The 25,088-nt window shown below is 47.4% G+C and overlaps 1 protein-coding gene and 1 pseudogene across 20 annotated transcripts in view; both read left to right on the plus strand.

Moving 5' to 3' along the window:
* The window catches only part of LRRC20 (leucine rich repeat containing 20), an 86,970-nt gene extending 77,085 nt beyond the window's left edge, over positions 1 to 9,885 (plus strand). For all 20 annotated transcript variants that reach the window (XM_074001911.1, XM_074001909.1, XM_005565631.5 and 17 more), the window contains one exon: positions 7,362 to 9,885. In XM_074001911.1, coding sequence (XP_073858012.1) covers positions 7,362 to 7,516 — 155 coding nt within the window. In that variant the 3' untranslated portion in view covers positions 7,517 to 9,885. The remainder of the gene's footprint in view (positions 1 to 7,361) is intronic.
* Positions 2,339 to 2,878, plus strand: LOC107130844 (non-histone chromosomal protein HMG-14 pseudogene; annotated as a pseudogene).
* Positions 9,886 to 25,088: the final 15,203 nt, after the last annotated feature.

A 25,088-nucleotide genomic window follows, 5' to 3' on the forward strand; every position in this document is an offset into this window, starting at 1 on the left:
GGAGCAGGGAACCTGCACTAGCTGGACACATGTTGCTGGAGCACTGTGCTGCTGTACTGCATGCAGGCGTCTTGTCAACTTCTGGGGCCTCTGTGCAAGGTGGGCAGTATGACCCCATTTTACAGGTGAGAAAGCTCAGGTACAGGGATCCTGCCTGAGGCACCACAGTCACTGGAAAGCTGGGCATATCCTTCTGACTCCAGAGCTTGTTTATCTTAATAACCACCACCCATCCATTCCCAACACGAAGCGAAGGATCTGGGGCCTTTGCCTAAAGAAGGTGGTGGTGTTTTCTAAGCTTCAGGCTTCAGAAGTGTCATGAACAAGAAGGGATAGGTTTGTTCTGTGCTGTGACCCACAGCAGAACAAGGAGGCCTGGAAGATTCCAGATGCAATTTGAGAACATCTCCAGGAAACTCTCTCAGGACAGGTCAGCAGCCTCTTTGAAAGCCTTTGTTGGGATAGGAAACAGGATAGGAAGCTCCTGGGAGATTCAACAGGAATTCTAGAGAGCAGGTAGTGGATGTATATACACATATTCTTTGACAGAGCAATCAGTCCTGCTCCTGGGCATACATCCAATGACTTCCCACACTGGCTCCTAAGGACAGATAGAGGCCTGGGTGTCATCGCTGGCAGAGTAGAGAGGTAGAGTGTGGTGGGTAAACAGCATGATATATTAAGCAGCAGTCAAAAGCAGATGGATTAGATGTGCACAGTCCTCGTGCATGGAATGTAAAACATGGCTTAGTCAGTCACACTTACTATTGGGCACTAATACTCTTCCCCATTGAAAGGAACCAGGACTTCTTGGAGAAGTGGCTGATTCCAGGGCTGGGAACAGGGAAGACTCAAGACATGTCTTCCTAGAAAGTCAGGCAGCGCATCCAGAAAGTGCTGGAGCCATGTCAAAAGATACAGGAGCCAGGCCAAAGGGGCTCCCACTTGTCAAATCTGGACAATTTGAGCATCAGGATAATGAAGTCCAATAATGAATTATAAATCACTAGAAACATAGGAGTCTATATTGATAATAGATAAGTGGAAGAGAAGTAGAATGCTGAGGGCTGTTAACATTGGGAAATCATTTTGCAGCCATCACAAAGGTCAGGTCAGGTGAGAATCTTTAGTGGATGCTAAGTCTAAGGGTGATGAATGCTAAATGTTGGTGAGAACCAGCATTTAGGATATTTGCACGCTCTTAAGATGTGTCCCCACAGACTTCTTGTTAGTTGCAAGGGAGAAAAAAAAATAGTAATTTTATAGTGGAGAAGCAAGTTACACATTGATCAAGTGATCAAATGAACAATAAAGATGAACTTGGTGCCTCTGATGTGATACCCCAGGAAGGACATGCATCTGTGCAGTCTTCAGCTGAGGATGCGAAGTCTTGGTCGAATCGTGAAGAAACACCAGACAAACACAAAATGAGGAACTTTTAAAAAGGGAAGGGGGTAGTGCACTACTCCTCCAATGTCAATGTCATAAAAGACAAAGGGGCCCAAAGAGTTAGAAGTAAATGTAATCCTTGATTCCAGACTGGGTCTGGTACTAGAGGGGGAAGTGCTGTACAGGATGTTAGGGCATCTGACCACACTGAACTCTGGGCCATGGGTTTAGATACACATTCTATCAATGTGTGAACACCTGGAATCCTTAACTGCACTGTGGTTATGTAAGAGAATGTCCCAGTTCCTAGGAAATACACCCTGAGGGCCATGATGTATGTATGGTACACTCAAATGATTCAGAAAAACTGTGTGTGTGTGTGTGTGTGTGTGTGTGTGTGTGTGTGTGTGTGTGTGTGTGGAGAGAGAGAGAGAAAATGCATGCACAAATGATAGAGCAAATAGGATAAAATGATAATAATTGGCGAATCTAGGCTGGGCATGGTGGCTCACGCCTAGAATCCCAGCACTTTGGGAGGCAGAGGTGGGCGGATCATGAGGTCAGGAGATTGAGACCATCCTGGCTAACATGGTAAAACCTGTCTCTACTAAAAATATTAAAAATTAGCCGGGCATGGTGGCACGCACCTGTAGTCCCAGCTACTCTTGAGGCTGAGGCAGGAGAATTGTTTGAACCCGGGAGGTGGAGGTTTCAGTGAGCTGAGATCACACCACTGCACTCCAGCCTGGGCGACAGAGTGAGACTCCATCTCAAAAAAAAAAAAAAAAAATGGCGAATCTAGCTAAAGGTCATCTGGTATTTTTGCTACTGTTTTTATTTTTAGTTTTGGAACATTTTATACATTTGAAATTATTTCCAAATGAAAAAGGAAGGGAGGAAGAGACTTAAGACAATAATATTCAACTTTTCTGAGTAAAAAAAGTTTAAAGGGGAGGAGTGGCAGCGGCCAGGCAGCCCAGTTTCGCGAAGGCTCTCGGTGTGCTGCGGCCCACAGGCACCCAGCACGCGCCTTCCCCGCCGCCGGGATGCTCAAGAGGAAGGTCAGCTCCACCGAAGGGGCCACCAAGGAAGAGCCCAAGAGGAGATCAGCGAGGTTGTCAGCTAAACCTCCTGCCAAAGTGGAAGCGAAGCCGAAAAAGGCAGCAGCGAAGGATAAATCTTCAGACAAAAAAGTGCAAACAAAAGGGAAAAGGGGAGCAAAGGGAAAACAGGCCGAAGTGGCTAACCAAGAAACTAAAGAAGATTTACCTGCAGAAAACGGGGAAACGAAAACTGAGGAGAGTCCAGCCTCTGATGAAGCAGGAGAGAAAGAAGCCAAGTCTGATTCATACCATGTCTTACCAGTGGTCCCTGTCTCCCTTCTTGTACAATCCAGAGGAATATCTTTATCAACTATTTTGTAAATGCAAGTTTTTTAGTAGCTCTAGAAACATTTTTAAGAAGGAGGGAATCGCACCTCATCCCATTTTTTAAGTGTAAATGCTTTTTTTAAAGAGGTGAAATCGGACGGGCGCGGTGGCTCAAGCCTGTAATCCCAGCACTTTGGGAGGCTGAGACGGGCGGATCATGAGATCAGGAGATCGAGACCATCCTGGCTAACACAGTGAAACCCCATCTCTACTAAAAATACAAAAAACTAGCCGGGCGAGGTGGCGGGCACCTGTAGTCCCAGCTACTCGGGAGGCTGAGGCAGGAGAATGGCGTGAACCTGGGAGGCGGAGCTTGCAGTGAACTGAGATCGGGCCACTGCACTTCAGCCTGGGCGACAGAGCGAGACTCCGTCTAAAAAAAAAAAAAAAGGTGAAATCATTTGCTGGTTGTTTATTTTTTGGTACAACCAGAAAATGGTGTGGGATATTGAATTATGGGAGGCTTTGACTGTCTTGGGTGTCGGCTTAACATTCCATAGATGGGGGGTTAGTTTTTATATCCTGTAATACAAAGCATATTAAATGGCGATATGGAGTCAGTCCCGCATTTAATGTCTTGAACATTTTATTTTACTTCTATTCTCATGTTTTTTGGTAGAATTGTTTCCTAAGGAAAACCACTCCTTGATCATGGCGCTCCCTGTCGGAATTGTGTGCACTCTGTAACATCTTTGGTTGTTAGTCCTGTTTTCCTAATAACTTTGTTCCTGTGCTGTGAAAGATTACAGATTTGAATATGTAGGGTACATGCTCTTCAGTTGTGAACTGATGGGCCATATGTAACAGCTGACCAACATGTAAAGATACTGGTACTTGATAGCCTCTTAAGGAAAAATTTGCTTCCAAATTTTAAGCTGGAAAGTCACTGGAATAACTTTAAAAAAGAATTACAATACATGGCTTTTTAGAATTTCGTTACATAAGTTAAGAAGTGTGTACAAATTGAAATGTCTGTACTGATCCTCAACCAATAAAATCTCAATTATGAAAACAAACAAAAAAAAAAGTTTAAGACTTTCTGAAACTGAAAGTCCTAAAGACATTTGAGTAAAAGCCTGGCCCATGCTATGTGGTTCCATTTATATGACGTTCAGGAATAGACCAAATTAATGAAGAAGAAGATCAGGGGTATAAACTGGAAAGGGGCACAAAGGAACCCTATTGGGGGTTCTTGAATGTTTTCTATTTTTATCTGGGTGGGGATCACATACATCTGCATATATATCCGGAAGAATGGAAAGCAGGGTCTCGAAGAGATATTGGTGCACTCCTGTTCTTGGCAGCATTGTTCATCATAGCCAAGTGATGGGAGCGACCCAAGTGACCATTGACGGGTGAACCTCAAGGTTTGTTCATGTTATGACATGTGTCTGAAGTTTCTTCCTTTTTATTCTTCATTTATTTACACGGAGTTTAGCTCTTGTTGCCCAGGCTGGTGTGCAATGGTGCAATCTCAGCTCACTGCAACCTCCACCTCCCAGGTTCAAGTGATTCTCCTGCCTCAGCTTCCCAAGTAGCTGGAATTACAGGCATGTGCCACCACACCTGGCTAATTTTTTGTATTTAGTAGAGACGGGGTTTCACCGTGTTGGTCAGGCTGGTCTTGAACTCCTGACCTCAGGTGATCCACCCGCCTTGGCCGCCCAAAGTGCTGGGATTACAGGTGTGAGCCACTGCGCCTGGCGTTTCTTCCTTTTTAAGGCTGAATAATCCTGCCTTATCAATGCCACATGCCATAACATGGATGAGCCTTGAGGACATTATGCTCAGCGGCATAAGCCCATCACAAAAAGGCAAATACTATATGATTCCACTTATATGAGGTACCCAGGGTAGTCAAATTCATAGAGACAGAAAGTAGAGTGGTGGTTGCCAGGTGCTGGGAGGAGGGAGGGATAGGGAGTTTTTGTTTAAATGGGTATAGAGTTTCAGTTTTGCAAGATCGAGTTCTGGAGATTGGTTGTACGACAATGTGAATGTATTCATGCTGCTGTACTGTACACCTAAAAATGGTTAGGATGGTAAATTTATTTGTATTTTACGACAGTTAAAAATAAATTTTAAAAAAGATTGTTATTGGTGCTTAGTAAAATATATATATGTATATATGTAATATATATTATATAATATATATTATATGTGTGTAATATATAAAATATATATTATAAATATATATTATATATGTAATACATATTATATATATATATAGAAGTGGCCTGAGATCTATATAGTACAGTACCATTTGCCTAAAGTAAAATATGTGCATAATATCCACCAGTGTGTTTTAAAATTAACAACAAAACAACCACAGAAACAAAAACCCCCCAACTCTGGGCAATGTTTTGTGCCCAGGAGAGGACAGGAGCTGGCTCTTGCCATCACTATCGGCCTGAGGTTTTGCAGGACTCCATGGGATGAGGTCTGGCCCCGTCCTGTGCTAGGGTGGGAGGTTCTATGGGATCTGGCTGCTCACAGAGTTGGATCAGGGAAGAGCAGATGCAGCCAGAGCCTCAGTCTGGATAGGGCATGCATCGAGGGCAAGCGTCCTAATCTTGTCTGAGTGATCCTAAAGGTTAGGTGGGAGGAACTATAACAGGTTACCAAGTATTAATATAGCTGCTGCCTTATTCTGGTTCTTTAAAAAAAAAAAAAAAACTGAGGCAAAATTCACATAACATAAAATGAACCACTTAACCACATAAAGTATACAATTCACTGGCATTTAGGACATTCACAGTGTTGTGCAATCATCACCTCTATCTAATTCCAAAATACTTCTGTCACCCCAAAGGAGTCCCCATATCCTTTAAGCAGTCGCTCCCCAATTTAATTCTGTTTGAGGAAATATTAGTTATTTCCATTTTCAAGATTAGGAAAACAAGGTACGGGAAGTAATACAAATTTTTAGGAGGTAAAGCTGGGACATCAGCTTAGGGCTGTCTGTTAAATTTCACGTCTATGACACTAGGCTGCGCTGCCTCTTCAGTTATAACTGAGAATATTGGACCTGGAATTAATTAATTAGTAGATCACTACTATCTTTATATTTATTACACTGTGGCATTTTTGATAAGTGTTGGAAAATGCCCTAGTATCTTATGTAGGTTAGGTGGATGACAGCTTGAAACTTGATTTCCAAATTCTACACGTTAAATTTTGGAAACCAGAGCTGGGACAGGAGATGTGTTTGTTTTGATTCCAGGGAACATTCCATCTCTTAAGTGATGATCCAACATAGTGATGATCCGATATAGTCTGGAACTTCCCAGATAGCTCTTATGGAGCAGTGATATAAGTAGGGCACCTTATCAAGAGTCCTGATAAACTCAAACTGTAACTAACCTCCCTTAGATAGACCCAAGATAGTCATGTCTGCTTTTTTAGGGACTGTTTAGGGGTATGATGTCATGATACAGAATGGCATTCCCATAGTTAAGAAGTATTTCCATAGGCCACTGTATGCAACTTCCTATCTCTTGGCAAAAATATTCTTTATGCACATAATAGTCTTTGTTTTTTAGTAGTTTTATTGAGCTATACTTCACATACAATACAATTCACCCATTTAAAATATGCAATTCAGTGGTTTTGGCATATTACATTATTTTTAAATTGTGATAAACATATCACAATGTGTGCCATTTTAACTTTTTTTTTTTTTTTTTAAGAAATAGAGACTGGGGTCTCGCTATGTTGCCCATCCTGACTTTGAACTCCTGGGCTCAAGAGATTCTCCTGCCTCAGCCTCCTGACTAGCTGAGACTATAGCCCGACTAATTTTAACCATTTTTAAACACACTGTAGCTCAGTGGCATTAATTACTTTTACCATGTTGCACAACCATCACCACTATCTATTTCCAAAATATTTTCATCCAACAGAAACTGTAGCTATTAAGCAATAACTCCCTACTTCCCCTTCTCCTAGCCCCTGGGAACCTCTGTTCTACTTTCTGTTTCTATGAATTTAACTACTCTGCGTACCTCACATAAGTGGAGGTAGTTGTCTTTTTGTGCCTGTCTTCTTTCTTTAGCACAATGTTTTCACGGTTCATCCATGATGTAGCCTGTATCAGAATTTCGTTCCTTTAAATGGCTGCATAGTATTCCATTATATGTATATATTATTTCATTTATCCATTCATCTATTGGTGGACATTTGACTATTGTAAATAGTGCTGCTGTGAACATTTGTATAAAAGTATTTGTTTGAATGCCAGTTTTTAATTCTTTCAGTTCCACCTAGGAGTAAAATTGCTGGGTTATATGGCAATCCTACGTTTAACTTTTTGAAGCAGTTGACTCTTATTTTTTAGGATGCTTTCCTCCATGTGGTTGTCATATCCTGGTGGGCCTGATGTTGCCTCACATAGGGCTGGGCACCAGGAGCTGAGCCCACGTGCAGTGGGTAATGGAGAGCTGCCCCTCACCATCATGTGCTCAGAGTCCTCCTGGCCCATCGTCCTTCTTTTCTGTCTGGTTGGCCCCCACCGCTCTAACCTGTCCATTCTGTCCCCAACAGATGTGCCCGTGGAGAAGCTGGCCGCCATGCCAGCCTTGCGCAGCATCAACCTCCGCTTCAACCCACTCAACGCTGAGGTGCGCGTGATCGCCCCGCCGCTCATCAAGTTTGATATGCTCATGTCTCCGGATGGCGCAAGAGCCCCCCTACCTTAGGCCACCCTCCTCATGCCCACCCAGCAAGGGACAGAGGCCACTGGCCTATAATCCTGGAAGGGAGGGAGGCCCATGGGAGGCCAAGCTTGGGGGCTGGGGGAGGGTGGGCCGAGCAGCACATGGTGGGTGGGGTACAGCTGGTCTGGATAGATAGCTTACAGCAGTAGTGGGCTTTGGAATGCCCAAGGGAAGAGGCAAGGTGGGGCCTGCAGCCTGGACTCAGCACTCACAGCTGCTGTGCAAACTCAGGCAGATCTCCTGCCCTCTCTGAGCCTTGTCACTTGAAAAAAAGGGACCCTTTACCTCCTTTGGGCTCCCTGGAGGTTTTTAAGCAGTACATGCCTCCAAGTTACCTCCAGATCAGCAGGCACAAGTGGGCATTGCTGGGTATTTTCTGAGCCTCTGTGGGTTTGAGACCTTGTTTTTAGTGCTGAGAGCCAGTCGCTGCCCTGAGAAGAGAAGACAACCTCCATCTATTTATTGCTTCCTGAGAACTGACCTGGATGCGGCCCTCCGCAGGGCCTGATCTTCAGTCCTGTGGTCCCTGGACTGGCGGGAGCCTGAACTAGAAGTCCTGGGAGAGCTGTGGTGGGAATATGACTGGCACTGCTGCAGGGCAAGAACATTCACATAGGAGCCCGAGGACTGGCAGGCTGGGAATGGGGAGCAAATCTCTTCAGCTCTGTCATTCCCCACAGTTAACAAACTGGCAGGGTGGGAAGTCCTGAGTGCTCCGTCCCTCTAGCATCACTCCTGAGCTGTAGGAGAGGTGACCCAGAGAACAGCAGAGCCATTTGCACCTGCGGCTCTGGTCTAAAGTGATTAGATGGCCACCCTCATCACCGTCCCATCAGCAGCAGCCTGGCTGCCTTGTCATGGCCCCCTGGGGACAGAAGGCGCTGTGGACACCAGATTTGTAGCCAGCCAGCTCCCAGGCCAACGCCCAAAGCCCTGATGACCTAGTTCTTTTGAGGCCCTCAACCTGGCATCTTAGGGTATGGTCAGGCAACAGGGTGACCAGCTGTCCTGGTTTCCCGGGACATGGAACTTTCAGTGCTAAAACTGGGACAGTGCCTGGCAAGCGGGGATGTTTGGTCCCCTACCAGGAGAGGGCCTGGGGCTCTTGCTTCCTGAGAACACCTGTGGCTTGAAGAACCTTGACTGCTTGGTCCTCAGGTATCTACCTCCCAACTTCTCCTCATCTGTGGAGCAAGCTGACTCAGTGCCCCAGACCCCACCTGATCTGCACCTTCATTTGAATCTCCAGAGGCACCTGAGACCCCAGGGCTTGAGGCAAAGCCAGGCCACCCAAATCCTGTGTCCTGTGGACGAGTGGCCACTTTACTACTCCTGAGGCTAAGGTGTTGAGAGCTCAGACCACTGCTCAGAGCAGTAATCCCTGCTCAGAATGCTCCCAGTTCCCCCGTCCCTGCCCAGGTCTCTTGTCTCTTGGCAAGGAACTGATAGTTTGGGCCGTCGTTGGGCCATCACTGAGCTGAGTGCTCAGTATCTCAAGAGACTGTTTATTCTGCTCATATCCCAGGGCCTGGTTGGTCAAACTCTTGGCAAAGGGTTTTCAGGATGAGGAAGTCAAGACAGGATCTGCAGAGCTACCGAGTTCATCGGTGGGTATTGGGGGCAAGTGGGGACTGAAGTCCTGTCCAGGCTGTGCTGGCCCCACCTGCCTTGTGTCCTGGAGTGGGGTTTCTCCTTGTTGAAGATGAGGCATGCTTCTCTGTTGTGCACAAAGGCAATGTATGACCAGAGCCTTGCAACTCAAAGTGTGGTCTGTGGACCAGCAGTGGCAGTGACACCTGGGGGCTTGTTAGGAATGCAGAGTCTAGGCCTCACGCTAGACCTCCCGACTCAGACCCTGCATTTTAGCAAGACCCTCACCTGATTCCTATAAGCACTTCAGAGTTTGAGAAACAAGGACCTAGGCTGGGGATGTCCTCCGAGCAGAGGGTGAAGTTCTCTCCCTGCCACTTCCAGGGAGCCGAGCCTGTGCTCAGCCTCCTCCCTAACCCAGCCCTGGGAGGCCCTTGGCCTGTTAGATTGTTTCAGAGTCTGCGTGGCACTCCTGAGGAAGGGAGTGACCTGCAGTCACCAGGAGATGAGGGTTAGGTGTGCCCGGCCCTCCAGACTTGGCCTTTCTGATTAACCCCTGCATGCCAAGCTGCCTGCTGTCCCAGGTCCCTCACCTCAGGTCTGTGAAGGGGCAGCTTCTGAAAGTTGTTTTCTCCTCTGCTTGGGAGAGTTAGTTTGCCTTTGTCTCAGAAAGTGTGGGCAGCCACAGAAGCCCCCAAATCAGAGCTCACAGTGAGTGAGCCCCTAAGCTTCAGTCTGCAATAAAGAATGCATTGGTTTCATCTGCCTGGTTGGTGTTTGATTCATTCTCACTGTACGGACCTCCTATCGCCTGGGCGTCTAACCAGCCCACATGCAAGAGGGGTGCCCTCTTGTTGAAAGCACGAGGTAAAGAAAGTTGGAACGGGATGAAACGTGGATTATTCACAGGTGGGCACAGGTGCAGCCAAGCAGAATTGGTGCGTGCTCCCCAGCTGCGCTGCTGCAGGATGGCTAAACATCAGGGGAAAACTGTATTTGGGAAAGGATGAAGAGACCCGCTATCTCCAAATTTCTCCCTTACCAGTGCCAGAAATTACTCCGTTAGTAATTTGTTCCTCTGAGTCCATGGTTCTCAAAGAGGGGTCTCTGGGCCAGCAGCATCCGCAGCACCAGGAAGTTGGTTAGAAGTGCAAATTGATAGCCGGGCGCGGTGGCTCACGCCTGTCCATCCCAGCACTTTGGGAGACCGAGGCGGGCGGATCACGAGGTCAGGAGATGGAGACCACGGTAAAACCCAGTCTCTACTAAAAATACAAAAAATTAGCCGGGCATGGTGGCCGGCGCCTGTAGTCCCAGCTACTCGGGAGGCTGAGGCAAGAGAATGGCGTGAACCCAGGAGGTGGAGCTTGCAGTGAGCGGAGATCACGCCACTGCACTCCAGGCTGGGCAACAGAGCGAGACTCCGTCTCAAAAAAAAAAAGAAAAGAAAGAAAGAAATGCAAATTGTTGACCCCACCCCAGATGTGCAGAATCTGAAACTCGGGGGTTGGGCCCAGAACTCTGTTTTAACAAGCACTCCATGTAGTTCCGATGCTTGCTCAAGTTAGAGAACTACTGCTCTAGGTTCAATGTTAAAGTCAGGTTTTACTTTTTTTAAGTCTGAGAGGCCAACTTAAGTTTTCCTTGAGTTTTAGGCCAGACGCTCCATTGTTTATTATTATTACTATTATTTGAGATGGAGTTTAGCTATTGTTGCCCAGGCTGGAGTGCAGAGGCGTGATCTCAGTTCACTGCAACCTCTACCTCCCAGTTCAAGCAATTCTCCTGCCTCAGCCTCCTGAGTAGCTGGGATTACAGGCACCCGCCACCATGCCTGACTAATTTTGTATTTTTAGTGGAAACAGAGTTTCACCATGTTGGTCAGGCTGGTCTCGAACTCATGACCTCAGGTGATCCACCTACCTCGGCCTCCCAAAGTGCTGGGATTATAGGCATGAGCCACCACTCCTGGCACATCTATTATTATTATTATTATTATATTATTATTATTATTTTTGAGACAGAGTCTCACTCTGTTGCCCAGGCTGGAGTGCAGTGGCATGATCTCGGCTCACTGCAGACTCCACCTTCCAGGTTCAAGCAATCCTCCTGCCTCAGCCCCACTAGTAGCTGGGATTACAGGCACATGCCACCATGCCCGGCTAATTTTTGTATTTTTAGTAGAGATGGAGTTTCACCATATTGGCCAGACTGGTCTTAACTCCTGACCTCAGGTGATCCACCCTCCTCGGCCTTCCAAAGTGCTGGGATTACAGGTGTGAGCCACTGCGCCTGGCCCCATTATTTTTACTTAGCAAACACACATAGAGCTTAGTGGGTACCAGGCAGTGTCTTAGCGCATTAGAGATATTAACTCATTTAATCCCTATAACAATCCTAGCTAGCTTTGTGATTTGGACAAATCTCTTTTCCTCTCCAGGCCCGGTTTCCTGTCTGTAAAACTAAGGAGCTGCACCAGGAGACCCCCAAGGGCCTTTCCAGAACTCATATGGTCACTATTTCTTAGCTCCTGAAGGCCCTGTGATCACTTATAACTGTCCCCTGTGGATTAGCCTGGACTCAGGCCGCTGGCCTCCCCCACCCCAAAGGTCAGAGGTCAGAGAGAGGACTCCCACCTGTGTAGTTTCCTGTTGAAGGATGCCTCACCGAAAACATCACCAGATCCACCTGTTAATCAGGGGAAGCTGATCCTACTTTTCCTGCTCGAACTTGACAGTTTTCCTAGTGCGTCAGACTGGGCAGGACAGTCAGGAAGTGATGAGAGATTCCAGGACAGTCAGGAAGTGATGAGAGATTCCAGAGTTTGGTTTTAGGTGGGACTTTGAATGCAGAGAAGGAAACCTTGATTAGGATTGGGTAAAGATCAGGACATAGTTTAGGATCGGTGGACACAGCAAGGGGGGATTTTGAGGCAAAGGGTTCAAAGAGTCTTGGCGCGTAAACTGTCTTTTGATGCGATTAAGAGTTGATCAGTTTGATCATTCTGATCAATCACTTAAAGCAAATGCTTTAAATGATTCCTTCAGAAGGCCCCTGAAACGAACAATAAAGTTATTTACAACTTTGTCTTCCCAGGCAAGAGTTTCTAGGACTAGTACTGTGATGCTGGAAAAGACAGTGGAATAATGTAGACAGGAAGCTGCGTGGGGCTACAGGATTCTAATTGTAGTCTCACCCAAATACCATGTTGTACCCCAGAGCCCCGCTTTGGATCTGCTCTTCACACGAGATGTGCCCGTCCCTTCGCAGAAAGACAGTCCTGGGAAGCGAGAAGCAGTTCCTGACAGGGCGAGAATTGGCAGCTGCCCCAGAAGGCCTCGGCAGAGTCCTGAGCCAGATGTGAAGGGCAGGAAGGGCAGGCCTGGGGGAAGAGTGTGACTCAGGTCACTGGGCAGGAAAACCTCTCCAGCCCATGAGCGGCCAGGCTATGCTCTGACTATGTGTCTCCAGGCCAGGCAGGCTCGATCCATGCCTGAAAAGGGACACAGCCCAGCTGCATTAGGTCCAAGCAGGAGCACCCCTGGAGCTCCTAGTGTTTATCAGCACCAGCACCAGGCAGGCACTGGTATGTGGTTTTTGTTTGTTTGTTTGTTTGTTGGGTTTTTTTGACATGGAGTCTCACCCTGTTGCCCAAGTTGGAGTGCAGTGGCGTGATATTGGCTCACTGCAACCTCTACCTCCCAGGTTCAAGTGATTCTTTTTCTCAGCCTCCCAAGTAGCTGGGACCACAGGCGCCCACCACCACGCCCAATTAATTTTTGTTTTTTTTGTTTTTTAGTAGATACAGGGTTTTGCCATGTTGGCCAGGGTGGTCCTGAATTCCTGACTTCAGGTGATCCGCCTACCTCACCCTCCCAAAGTGCTGGATTACAGGTGTGAGCCACCTCACCCGGCCAGTGTGTTTCTCGCTTATCGTTAACATCACCCCTCTTGGTGCCCACTCTATGGATGAAGAAACAGGCTTAGCACATGACTAGGAAGGAGCAGAGCTGGGGTTGGTTTAAACTGGGTTGCAAGTCCACGGTCTTTGCTGTGAGCCCCAGGCCCCTCAGGAGGCCGGCTTGGACTGAAGTGGTTGATTGCTTTCTTCAGCTGGCACGGTCCTTCTCCCAACCCATTCCTGTGAAAAGACCTCTCTGAAGCTTTACTTCCCTCATCTATAAAGTGGATGCCAACACTGCCTTCCCTAATCCCATAGGATTAAGAACAGGTGACAAAGGTAAGTGCATCAGCATGGTGCCCAGGTCACACACCAGAGAGTTTCCTCTCACATCTGCTTATGCCCACCCTTGTGTGGGCACAGCCTTTAGTGCCCAGATAAAAACCTCACTTCTTCTCAGTGCCGTGCAGAGCTGCATGCCACACATACCTGGAACTCATCTGGCCAATGGGAGATTTAGTCCCACAGAGGATGAGAAGATTGACAGGTCCCCACTCCCTCCATCTTCATAGTTCAGGAATCTACAGAGGCTCTGTCTCAGGCCTTTGAGGATGATGAAACACTCAAGGTGTTGGCTGGGAGCCAACTGAAGCCCTTGCTACCCTATGTGTGTACATCCAAATTAATGCCTGCAGAAGCACCTGGGGCACCCTGCTTCCAGGAAGCACTTAAGTTGGGGTGCCTTCCAGGGTGCACTCTGCAGGACTGCCTCAGTGCATGCCTCCAGCGGGTGTCACTCACAATGCAGTCTCAGTAACTGGCACCATTTGCATAGAAAATTGTGAATGGGCCACCTGGCGCTGTGCTGGGGCTGGTGCTGCATCTCTGGACTATTTCCAAGAGAACCAATCATGGGAGCTTTCTCAAATGCAGATTACCAAGCCCACATGAGCCCCATTAAACCAGACTCTGGAAGTAGGACCCACACCTCTGCACCTTAAAGGGTCCCTCCCTATTCATCCTTCACGCAGATGAGAGACCTTCTAAATCCCAATTCTCTCATCTGCTCCGAGCCCTGCCATGGCTCCCCACTTATTTCAGTATAAAAGCCAAGGCCTCACTATGGTCTTCAAGTTCTGGAGTCATCGCCCTCTGTTACTTCTGTGGTCTCTTTCGTACTCCAGATACACTGGCTTCCAGCTGGTGCTCCAGCACCCCACATGCGTTCACGTCTCAGGGCCTTCGCATTTGCTCCCCACAGCCCTCACACACCCACCGAGATATTCCCATGACCAACTCCCTTATTTCCTTCAAGTCTACTCAAACCAAGGTCTACCCTAACCACCCTACTGCGGCCTGCCCCATTGCACTCCTGTCACTTTTATCGCCCTTAATCTCCTCACCGTTTCCTTTATCTATCGTGCTTCTCCAATATACGCTATAATTTACTTATATCTATTGCTTCTTGTCTGTCTACTCTCGCTAGAATAAAATTCCTGTGAAGGAGGGATCTTCGTCCTTCTCGGTTTCTGCTGTGTCTCCAGCACCTGGAGTGACGCCTGGCCCATAGTGGGTACACATGTATGTTTACTGAATGACCGCATGGACAGATGGTTGATGTGCACTGATGCTTGTGGGCCTCTGCTTGTGAGAGAACTGCCGTGTGGTATCCACCTGCCAGCCCAAGTTCAGGTCCCTGTGCTCACCAGCAGAGTCCGCTTCCACAGGACTGAAAAACAGCAGGAAGTATTCCTCATGTTGGTCTTTCCAGACACTTGCAAGCCATGGCATTGTGGCTGGGGCTTTTCCTAAGTGGAGTGGCCAGGAGTCGGTGTACGTGAGCTGAGAGAGAACAGTCAGTCCCCAATGCTGTCCCTTAGCCTGCCACTGTGCCTGAAAGCCCACCAGGATGAGACTGCTGCTGTTGATGAGGCATTGCCCTGTCCATATGATCTTATTTTAACCCCTGCCAGGAGTGCTGTCCTGCCAGGATTCAGAAGGGGATTCCTAGTGGACCAGCCCTTGCTACTCAAAATGTGGACCTCAGAAGATCAGCATCAACAGCACGTGGGAGTGTTTTAGAACCGCAGCGTCGGCCGGGCGCGGTGGCTCACGGCCTGTAATCCCAGCACTTCGGGAGGCCAAGGCGGGTGGATCACTTGAGGTCAGGAGTTTGAGACCAGCCTGTCCAACATGGTGAAACTCCATCTCTGCTAAAAATACAAAACTTAGCCGAGCATGGTGGTGGGCGCCTGTAATTCCAGCTACTTGGGAGGCCGAGGCAGGAGAATTGCTTGAACCCAGGAGGTGGATGTTGCAGTAAGCTGAGATCGCGCCATTGCACTCCAGCCCAGGCAACAGGAGCGAAACTCCATCTCAAAAAAAAGAACTATATTGTCTAGGTCTCTCCCCAGGCCTATTGAATCAGAATCTGCATTGTAACAGGATTCCCGTGTGATTTGTGGCATGAATGTCCTGCCAGCTGATAAACTCAAGTTGGGATTATTTTTTTCTGCTGGACACCAATTCATAAGTTAACAAGTAACCTCACAGAGTCTGTGCCTTTAATTAATAGTAACTAACAAAGTTACAGTGGTACATTCTTACAGGCAGGCCTGTTGAACAACGTAGTAGTAGTAGTAGTAGTAGTTGTAGTAGTTGTAGTAGTAGTAGTAGTAGTAGTTGTAGTAGTAGTAGTTGTAGTAGTAGTAGTAGTAGTAGTTGTAGTAGTAGTAGTAGTAGTAGTAGTTGTAGTAGTAGTAGTAGTTGTAGTAGTAGTAGTTGTAGTAGTAGTAGTAGTAGTAGTTGTAGTAGTTGTAGTAGTAGTAGTAGTAGTAGTAGTAGTAGTTGTTGTAGTAGTAGTAGTTGTAGTAGTAGTAGTAGTAGTAGTAATTTTCATCTTTGTCTCTTTTCTAGATTTTGCATCATATTTCCTTATAATAGATTCCCCTGGGAGGGTATCTTGAGCGTTAACATTCCTGGGACCAAGTTTATCAGCTGCTCCATGTTTCTGTTAGAGAAAGGCAAGAGCTACCCAAAGCTTAAGGTGAAAGGAAAAACCTAGAGGTGTCAAAAAAGAGTAGAGGAAGTGAAAAGCATCAATAAAAATACGTGCTAGCCGCTCACCAGGTGTCTGTGACCACACTAAGTGCTCTCCACTTCTCACCTCGTTTAACCCCCATAACAACACGGAAGGCAGCTACTATTATTTCAATATAGATGAAGAATCTGGGGAGAGGAGGAGGTGGACAACCTGGCCAAGATCAGACATGAGTTGAGGTTGGCGGTGAGGGGCACAATTCAGATCCAAATCCAGCCATTTTTTTTTTTTTTTTTGAGAGACAGGGTCTCACTGTGTTGCCCAGGCTAGAGTATAGTGGCACAATCTCACTGCAGCCTCAGAATTCCTGGGCCCAAGCGATCCTCCTGCCTCAGCCTCCCCAGTAGCTGGGACTACAGGCACGTGCCACCATCCCCAGCTAACTTTTAAATTTTTTTGTAGAGATTGAATCTTGCTATATTGTCCAGGCTGGTCTCAAACTCCTGGCCTCAAGAGATCCTTCTGCCTCAGCTTCCAAAGCACTGGGATTACAGGTGTGAACCACCATGCCCAGCCTCACATCCAGAGCGGAGTCCATGTATTGTAGAATTGGTGTCCAGGGCCCAGTAAATGGTTTACAGAAGGCCCCATCTAAGCTGGAGGAGTCCCAGGGCTGCCCCAGCCATCCCAGATAACTGCCCACCTCTTCCTAAGAGGCTTCACCACTTTCCCACCACCTTTTAGAGATGTGGTTTTCCTGATACAGTGGCCTGAATCCTTCTTGACCTAGTAGTGCCCACCCCAAAAGCTCTCATTGCCCTCACCCAGGGTGCAGGACCCCAGACAGAGCGCTGGAGTTCCTCAGGACGTCCCAGCCCATCCCAGGAAGACTCCTTGCATGCAGATTCTCCAGAGGAGAAGGTGGGCTGTCAGAGGGGAAAAGTTCTGATGCAAACCTCTTCTGCTTCATAGATGGGAACCCCGAGTTCCAGAGGGAATGTTCCACAGTGGTCAAGGGGCAAGTGGAGCAACCCACCCAAGGACGTGCAGGGAGTTGGTGGAACCCAGAAGAATGCCCAGGTTTCCTGGCTGCATGCCCTGGGTTCTTTCTGTGGCCCTCACTGGGCACTGGGGTTTGGGAGCTCCTCTACGTGGCACTCCTGGCATCTCCTCTGTGGCCACTGCGGCCCTGGCTGTGCTGTGGAAGTGAGTCAGCCATTGGAACCCTCACTTGTCATTTATTAATGCAGATAATGACACTGACCTGCTTCCCTAGGGAGAGCTGACTAATAAGCATTTTAAAACCTTTTGAAGCAACAGCTCCTCCGAGGCTGGAGACCGAGGGATGCCTCCTGGCTCCTAGGAAGGGACCCCACTCCTGCCTAGGCCTCAGCCTCTCTGCAGCTCCCCTGGCCTTGCTTTTCAAGGGGACAGTCCGTCCTTTCACACCACCATAAACAAACACACTGAAAATGCGGGGGATGTGCTGGGGGTCTGACTCCAGGCGCCATATTTTCACCACACAGAGACCCCCTTCTCTGTGGATTCTGAGCCTTTTCAAAATGGTAGCTACACCAACGGCCTTCCTTGTCCCAGAGGCCCATGTGCATTTCCAGCCAGAGATAGACTGAGTCTCCATGGGAGGTGCCTGGCTTCCCCACCACAGGGGAGGTATCCCGCAGGGTTCTCTTGGGCCTCATGCCAACTCTTCTCCCGGGCACCTACCAACCTTCTCAGGCATCTCAGAACATGCCTCCAACTCTGCTTAGAGGATGAGGAGTATGTGTGAGGCCAACACAGGCCTTGTGGCTTCCATCAACACCCACTGAGGGCCTATGACCAGGGAGGATGCTAGCACGGGGCCTGGTGCTGTGCAAGAGAAAGGGTCTCTGCTCTTGGAGGGCATTAGGGACTGAATGTGTCCCTCAAAATTCCTATATCGAAGCCCTAACCCCACAATGTGACTGAAGATAGGTCCTGTAGGAAGTAATGAAAGTTAAGCAAGGTCCTGGGGTGGGGACCTGATCCCCTAGGATTAGTGTCCTTATAAAAGGAGACACCAGGGAGCTTCCTCTCTCTCTTGTGTGCACACACCGAGGAAGGGCCGCGAAGGGGTGTCTGCAAGTCAGGAAGAGTATCCTCACCAGAAACCAAGTCAGCTGGAACCTTGATCCGGGACTCTTAGCTTCCATAACCATGAGAAAAAAATTTCTGGCTGGGCATGGTGGCTCACGCCTGTAATCCCAGCACTTTGGGAGGCTGAGGTGGGCGGATCACAAGGTTAGGAGATTGAGACCATCCTGGCTAACACAACGAAATCCTGTCTCTACTAAAAATACAAAACAACAACAACAACAAAAAATTAGCCGGGTGTGGTGGCACGCGCCAGTAGTCCCAGCTACTCAGGAGGCTGAGGCAGGAGAATCGCTTGAACTCAGGAAGTGGAGGCTGCAGTGAGCCAAGATTGCACCACAGAACTCCAGCCTGGGTGACAGAGTGAGACTCGTCTCATTAAAAAAAAAAAAAAAAAAATTCTGCTTGTTTACCACCCAGCCTGTGGGAAGTTCATAGACTAGCTGGGGAAACAGGCATGGGAAGAGAAATATGGCTAGAATGTCCCGAACAGTAATTTTGAAATCTTGCTGCATGTTGGAGTCACCTGAGAATCTTTAAAAACTCCTGATCTGGGACCGGGCATGGTGGCCCAGGCCTATAATCCCAGCACTTTGGGAGGCCGAGGCAGGTGGATCACTTGAGGTTGGGAGTTCGAGACTAGCCTGGGCAAAATGGTGAAACCCCTTCTCTACTAAAAATACAAAAAATTAGCCGAGCATGGTGGCATGTGCCTGTAATCCCAGCTACTTGGAAGACTGAGGCAGGAGAATTGCTTGAGCCCAGGAGGCGGAGGTTGCAGTGAGCCAAGATTGCACCACTGTGTTTTGAGACAGAGTCTTGCTCTGTCACCCAGGCTGGAATAAGCAAACTAACTAACTAACAAACTGATCTGGTTCCCACACTGTGACAATCTGATTTTATTGGTATGGGGTGTGATGACTTCAGGTCTCCCCAGGAGATTCTAAAGTGCAGCAGAGTTTGGGAATCACAGATCTAAGAGCTATTCTAGAAATGTGGGAGCAGAGAGGATGGGACAAGAGACAGGCTGATGGGCAGGTGAGGAGGGGGACAGGAGAGGGAGCACAAAAAGATAGCCAGCAGAGGGCATAGCACATCCCAAGGTATGGAGTAATTAGCGGAACAGCAAGGTGCTCAGTGAGGAGCGGGTCAGGTGGGAGGGAGAAGCGGTAGGATTGGAGGGTGGAGAAATGGACAAGGACTGGGCCGTGGGCCTCTTGGGTGGCCTGCGGAAGAGATTGGGTTTAACCAGGAAGTACCTGGAAGCCTGCAGGAGAATGGAAATGGATGATGAGGGGCATGATTTGGGGAGATCACTGGGGAGAGTATGGTGTGTGGACCACAAACAAGGTAATCATTCATTCATTCACTCACTCATTCATTCATGTCTCCCGCAGTTGACCACGAACTCTATGAGACCAGGAGCCTTGTGGCAGGTGAAAAGCTGAGAGGGGTTGCAGCAGTGATTCTCTATCTTGCCTGCATGTCGAAGTTGCCTGGAGAGTTTTGGAAAATCACTGATGTGCAGGCCCTGTGCAAACAGAGATGAATACAATTGAACTGGCCTGATTCCATAGAATCAAGTAAGCTTCACTTAGTCTTTGTTAGAGGCTCAGTGCCAGTTATTTTTCTTAAACCTCCCCTAAATGATTCTAATATGCAGCCAGGATTGAGAACTCCTGGTCTCTAGAGATGTTAAGAAGTTGCAAGAGGGTTTAGAGCCAAATTCAACCCATAGATACATTGTTTGGCCTGCACCGTGTTTAAAAATAATTGTGAATTTGTTGCCCAACATTTTTAAATTGGGAGCTGAAATTTTTTATGAAAAATATCTAGAGGCCAGGCGCGGTGGCTCACACCTGTAATCCCAGTGCTTTGGGAGGCCGAGGCAGGCAGATCACTTGTGGTCAGGAGTTTGAGACCAGCCTGGCCAACATGGTGAAACCCTGTCTCTACTAAAAATACAAAAATTAGCCAGGCATGGTGACATGTGCCTGTGATACTAGCTACTTGGGAGGCTAAGGCAGGAGAATCACTTAAACCTGGGAGGTGGAAGCTGCAGTGAGCCAAGATTATACCACTGTACTCCAGCCTGGGCAACAGCCCGAGACTCTGTCTCAAAATAAAAAAATAAATAAAAATAAAAATATCTGGATTTCTGGCTTTCTGTTGTCCCCTTTGACTGCCCTCACTACTCCTGAGAAAGTCTGATTCTGAGATCACCCTCTTCCTTCTCCTCCACTGCTCCTTTAAGATGCTTTTCCAAGCAGGTGTCCACATGGATTCCAGTGGGCACAGGAGGCTTTCCCCTTTTAAAGAACTTCTCAGTTCCACTTTCTTCCTGCCACCTCCTGGCATCCAGCTTTTCAGATGGAAATCAGTTTCCAGGATGGTGGGGCTTTCTGCACAAAGGCTCCCTAGGCCACAGCGCATGTTCCCAGCTGTAGCTGTTGGAGGTGGGGTGGGATGGGGAGCAGCTCCCCTGAGGATGAAGGTGCAGGTCAAGCTCTTGGCCAGAATGCATGCAGCTAGAAACCCTGCAGGCCAGGGAAGTGGTGGGGCTCCTTGAGATGGACGGGGATTGCTTCTACACCTTGGATGGGTGCACCCTTAGCTTTCTCAGATGCTCTCCCAAAGGGCCAAAAAAGTTGAGGGAGGCAGGGCTAAGGTCCAGCAGGGCAAGCGCCCAAGGAGTCCAGGGGAGTGTTCTTGGTCTCTCTCCTCCACTCTAGCTGTGTAATATCGGGCAAGGCATTTCCCTTGATGGCTTCATCTGTAAGATAGGAGCAATCGTGACTTGTTTGACTGAAAGACTCTGCATCCAAGGTTCAGGGCAGAGAAGCGCCCCAGCCCTGTAGTCAGGTGAACTTCGGAGAAAAGCGTGATCTGCGATGGAGAATAATGTGGCCTCAGGTTTCCCAGGAGCTGCTTTGGGGTAGGGAGGTGTCTTGGTTTTCTAGGTCTGCCATAACAAAATACCACAGACTTAAACCAGTGGTCCCTAACCTGTCTGGCACCAGGGACTGGTTTTGTGGAAGACAATTTTTCCACGGAAGGGGGGTGGGGGTTGATGGTTTGGGGATGAAACTGCCACCTCAGATCATCAGGCATTAGATTCTCATAAGGAGTGTGCAACCTCGATCCCGTGCACGTGCAGTTCACAGTAGGGTTCGTGCTCCCAGGAGAATCTAATGCTGCTGCTGATCTGACAGGAGGTGGAGTTCAGGCAGTAATGCTCACTTACCTGATGCTCACCTCCTCCTGTGTGGCCCAGTTCCTAACAGGCCATGACTCAGGGGTTGGGGCTTCAACAACAAAAATTTGGGACCCCTGGCTTAAACAACAAAAATTTATTTTCTCACAGTTCTGGAGGTTAGAGTCCAAGATCAAGGTACTGAAAGGCTTGGTTTCTCCTGAGGTCTCTGTCCTTGGCTTGCAGAGGACCACCTGCTTGCTGTGGCCTCATATGGCCTTTCCTCTGTGCATGTAAATTCCTGGTGTGTTCTTCTCTTCTTTTTTTTTTTTTCCTTGAGACAGGGTCTTGCTCTGTCACCCAGGCTGGAGTGTAGTGGTGTGATGTCAGCTCACTGCAGCCTCTGCCCCCTGGGCTCAAGTGATCCTTCCACCTCAGCCTCCTGAGTAGCTGGAACTACAGGCACACAACATCATGCCTGGCTTTTTTTTTTTTTTCCATATGTTTTATAGAGACAGGGTTTTGCCACGTTGCCCAGGCTAGTCTTGAACTCCTGGACTCAAACAATCCACCCACTTCAACCTCCCAAAGTGCTGGGATTACAGGTGTCAGCCACCACATCCAGCCTCTTTCTCTTCTTATACAGACACCCATCTTATGTCATTAGGGTGTCACTCTTATGACTTGATTTAACTGTAATTACTTACTTCCTATCTCCAAATACTGTCACATTGTGGGGTTAAGAATTCGACATATCAATTTTGGGAGACATAATTCAGTCCAAAACAGGAGGAAAAAGACAGGGGGCACTTTTCTTTATCTGCATGGAGCAGCTTTTACCCAAACTGTCTGGCCTCCACCCATGACTTTGGGGATGAGGAAGGGCACTGTATTTAATGGCCTGTGACTTTTAATCCACACAGCAGCCTTGAGAAGAAGTAGTATAAATCCCATTTTACAAATGAGGAAAATGAGGTTATAGGGTGTATTAATCCATTTTCACATTGCTATGAAGAAATACTTGAGACTGTGTAATTTATAAAGAAAAAGAGGCTTAATGGACTCACAGTTCCACATGGCTGGGGAGGCCTCACAATCATGGCGGAAGGCAAAGGAGGAGCAAAGGCATGTCTTACATGGCGGCAGGCAAGAGAGTGTGTGCCGAGGAACTGCCCTTTGTAATACCATCAGCTCTTGTGAGACTTATTCACTGTCATGAGAACAGCACAGGATTCAATTACCTTCCCCCATGATTCAATTACCTTCCCCCATGATTCAATTACCTTCCACCGGGTCCCTCCCACAACACATGGGGATTATGGGAGCTACAATTCAAGGCAAGATTTGGATGGGAACATAGCCAAACTGTATCAGAGGGCTTAAGTGACTTACCCTGGGTCACACAGCTAACAAACAATAGAGATAGAATTCACACTCAGACACACTGCCCTGCCTGCTCTCCAAGGCTAGATCCATGGAATTTGTTTTGTCTGGTACCATGTGGACTTGACACTATAGGAAGGTTTTAATGGTAAAAGAAAAATGTCTGTGGAAGAGGAGGGAAAAGGAAGAAAAGGCTCTGTGATCTGGAACTATTCAAATAAAAAAGATGGTGGAGCAATTGACCATGAGGCACTAGAATCATGTGGCTGCTGAGGAAAGAAGGAAGGAAAGGGAAGAAAGTGAAAAAGTGAGACTGCATTATTCAAAGTCTAGTGCCTCCGGCCAGGCGCAGTGGCTCCTGCCTGTAATCCCAGCACCATGGGAGGCTGAGGCGGGTGGATCACATGAGGTCAGGAGTTCAAGACCAGCCTGGCCAACATGATGAAACCCCACCTCTACTAAAAATACGAAAAAATTAGCTGGGTGTGTTGGTGGGCGCCTGTAATCCCAGCTTCTAGGGAGGCTGAGGCAGGAGAATCGCTTGAACCTGGGAGGCAGAGGTTTCAGTGAGCTGAGATTGTGCCACTGTACTCCAGCCTGGGTGACAGAGTAAGACCTTGTCAAAAAACAAGCAACAACAACAACAAAAAACCCAAAACAAAGTCTATTGCCCCAGTAATTATAGCTCATATTTATTGAGTACCTACATGTTCCAGGTACTGTTGTCAGGGCTTTATATATGTTAACTCATTTAATTCTCATAACCCTAGGTGGTAGGTACTATTATCCCTATTTTGTAGATGAGAGGAAACTGAGGCAAAAGACTTATAACTTTCCCAAAGCACACCAACTCTAAATGGCAGTGCTGGGCTATACAGACTTTACAGCACAGTGCCTCAATCTCTGCATTGCTCAAGGGGGCTTAATATGACCTGACACACTTCTGGGTTTTATCAGAGGGACTTCAAGAAATGTGAGCACTTCTACAGGGAGGTGGACTCAAGATAGTGATGAGATGAATAATATTTCTTGTTTACTGTCTATATGCAAAGCACTGTTTCACATGCTTTATATATAGTAACTGCTTTAATCTTCACAACCGTAGGAGATAGGTGCCATTATTATGCCCATTTTACAGATGAAGAGACTGAGGCAAGTCACAGAAAGAAAAAAGCCCAGTGAAATTCTTGTGTTTCTCCAATAGAACAGCAGCATTGAAGAAGCAACTTCCCTCCCTCCTAACCTCTGAAGGGCTGCCCTAGGGGAAGAGAGAGGGACATGAAGGCAGAGGTACCCATTGCTGGGGATACTTCTTGCTGGGGATTAGGGTCAGAATGCCTGCTCTGGGTCAGGGTTAGACTCAATGACCTCTAAGGACCTTCTAGCTGTGAGACTGTGCCCACTGCTCAGGACAGAGGAGGAGCTAGGGAAAGAAGCGAGACTAGGAAGAATCCTGATGCCAACTGTTCCCCAGTGTCCAGTGAGCAAACTCCTGACTCCTAAAAAAAGGAAGGAACAGACTATTCACTTTCTTTCATCTGCCTAGAACATGAGATCTTTAAAAAAAAAAAAAATAGATGGGGCATAGTAGGTGTACATATTTTTGGAGTACATGAGGTGTTTTGATACAGGCATGCAATGTGAAATAAGCACATCATGGCGAATGGGGTATCAATCCCTTCAAGCATTAATCCTTTGAGTTACAAACAATCCAATTATGCTTTTTAAGCTATTTTAAAATATAAAATTAAATTATTATGGACTATAGGCACCCTGTTGTGCTATCAAATAGTCTTATTCATTCTTTCTAGTTTTTTTTTTTTTTTTTTTTTTTTTTGGTACCCCATCCTCCCACTACTCTTCCCTGCTTCTGGTAACCACATGCTTCTACTATGTCCATGAGTTCAATTGTTTTGATTTTTAGATCTCACAAATGAGTAAGAACATGTGATGTTTGCTTTCCGGGCCTGGCTTATTTCATTTGATATAATGATTTCCAGTTCCATCCATGTTGTTGCAAATGACTGAATCTCATTCTTTTTTATGGCTGAATAGTACTCCATTGTGTATATGTACCACATTTTCTTTATCCATTCATCTTTTGATGGACACTTAGGTTGCTTCCAAATGTTAGCTATTGTAAACAGTGTTGCAACAAACATAGGAGTGCAGATAGAACCTGGGATCTTTATTCATGTGACAGAAATTTATGGTTGTGTCTGCTGGGTGCCTGACAGGGGCTGGAGATGAGTATTCTCCAATTCTGCTGGAGGAACCATTTATTAAGCATCTACTATGGGCTGGGCTGAAACTT

Source organism: Macaca fascicularis, chromosome 9 (assembly GCF_037993035.2).
Source record: "Macaca fascicularis isolate 582-1 chromosome 9, T2T-MFA8v1.1".
Classification (NCBI taxonomy): Eukaryota; Metazoa; Chordata; class Mammalia; order Primates; family Cercopithecidae; genus Macaca; species Macaca fascicularis.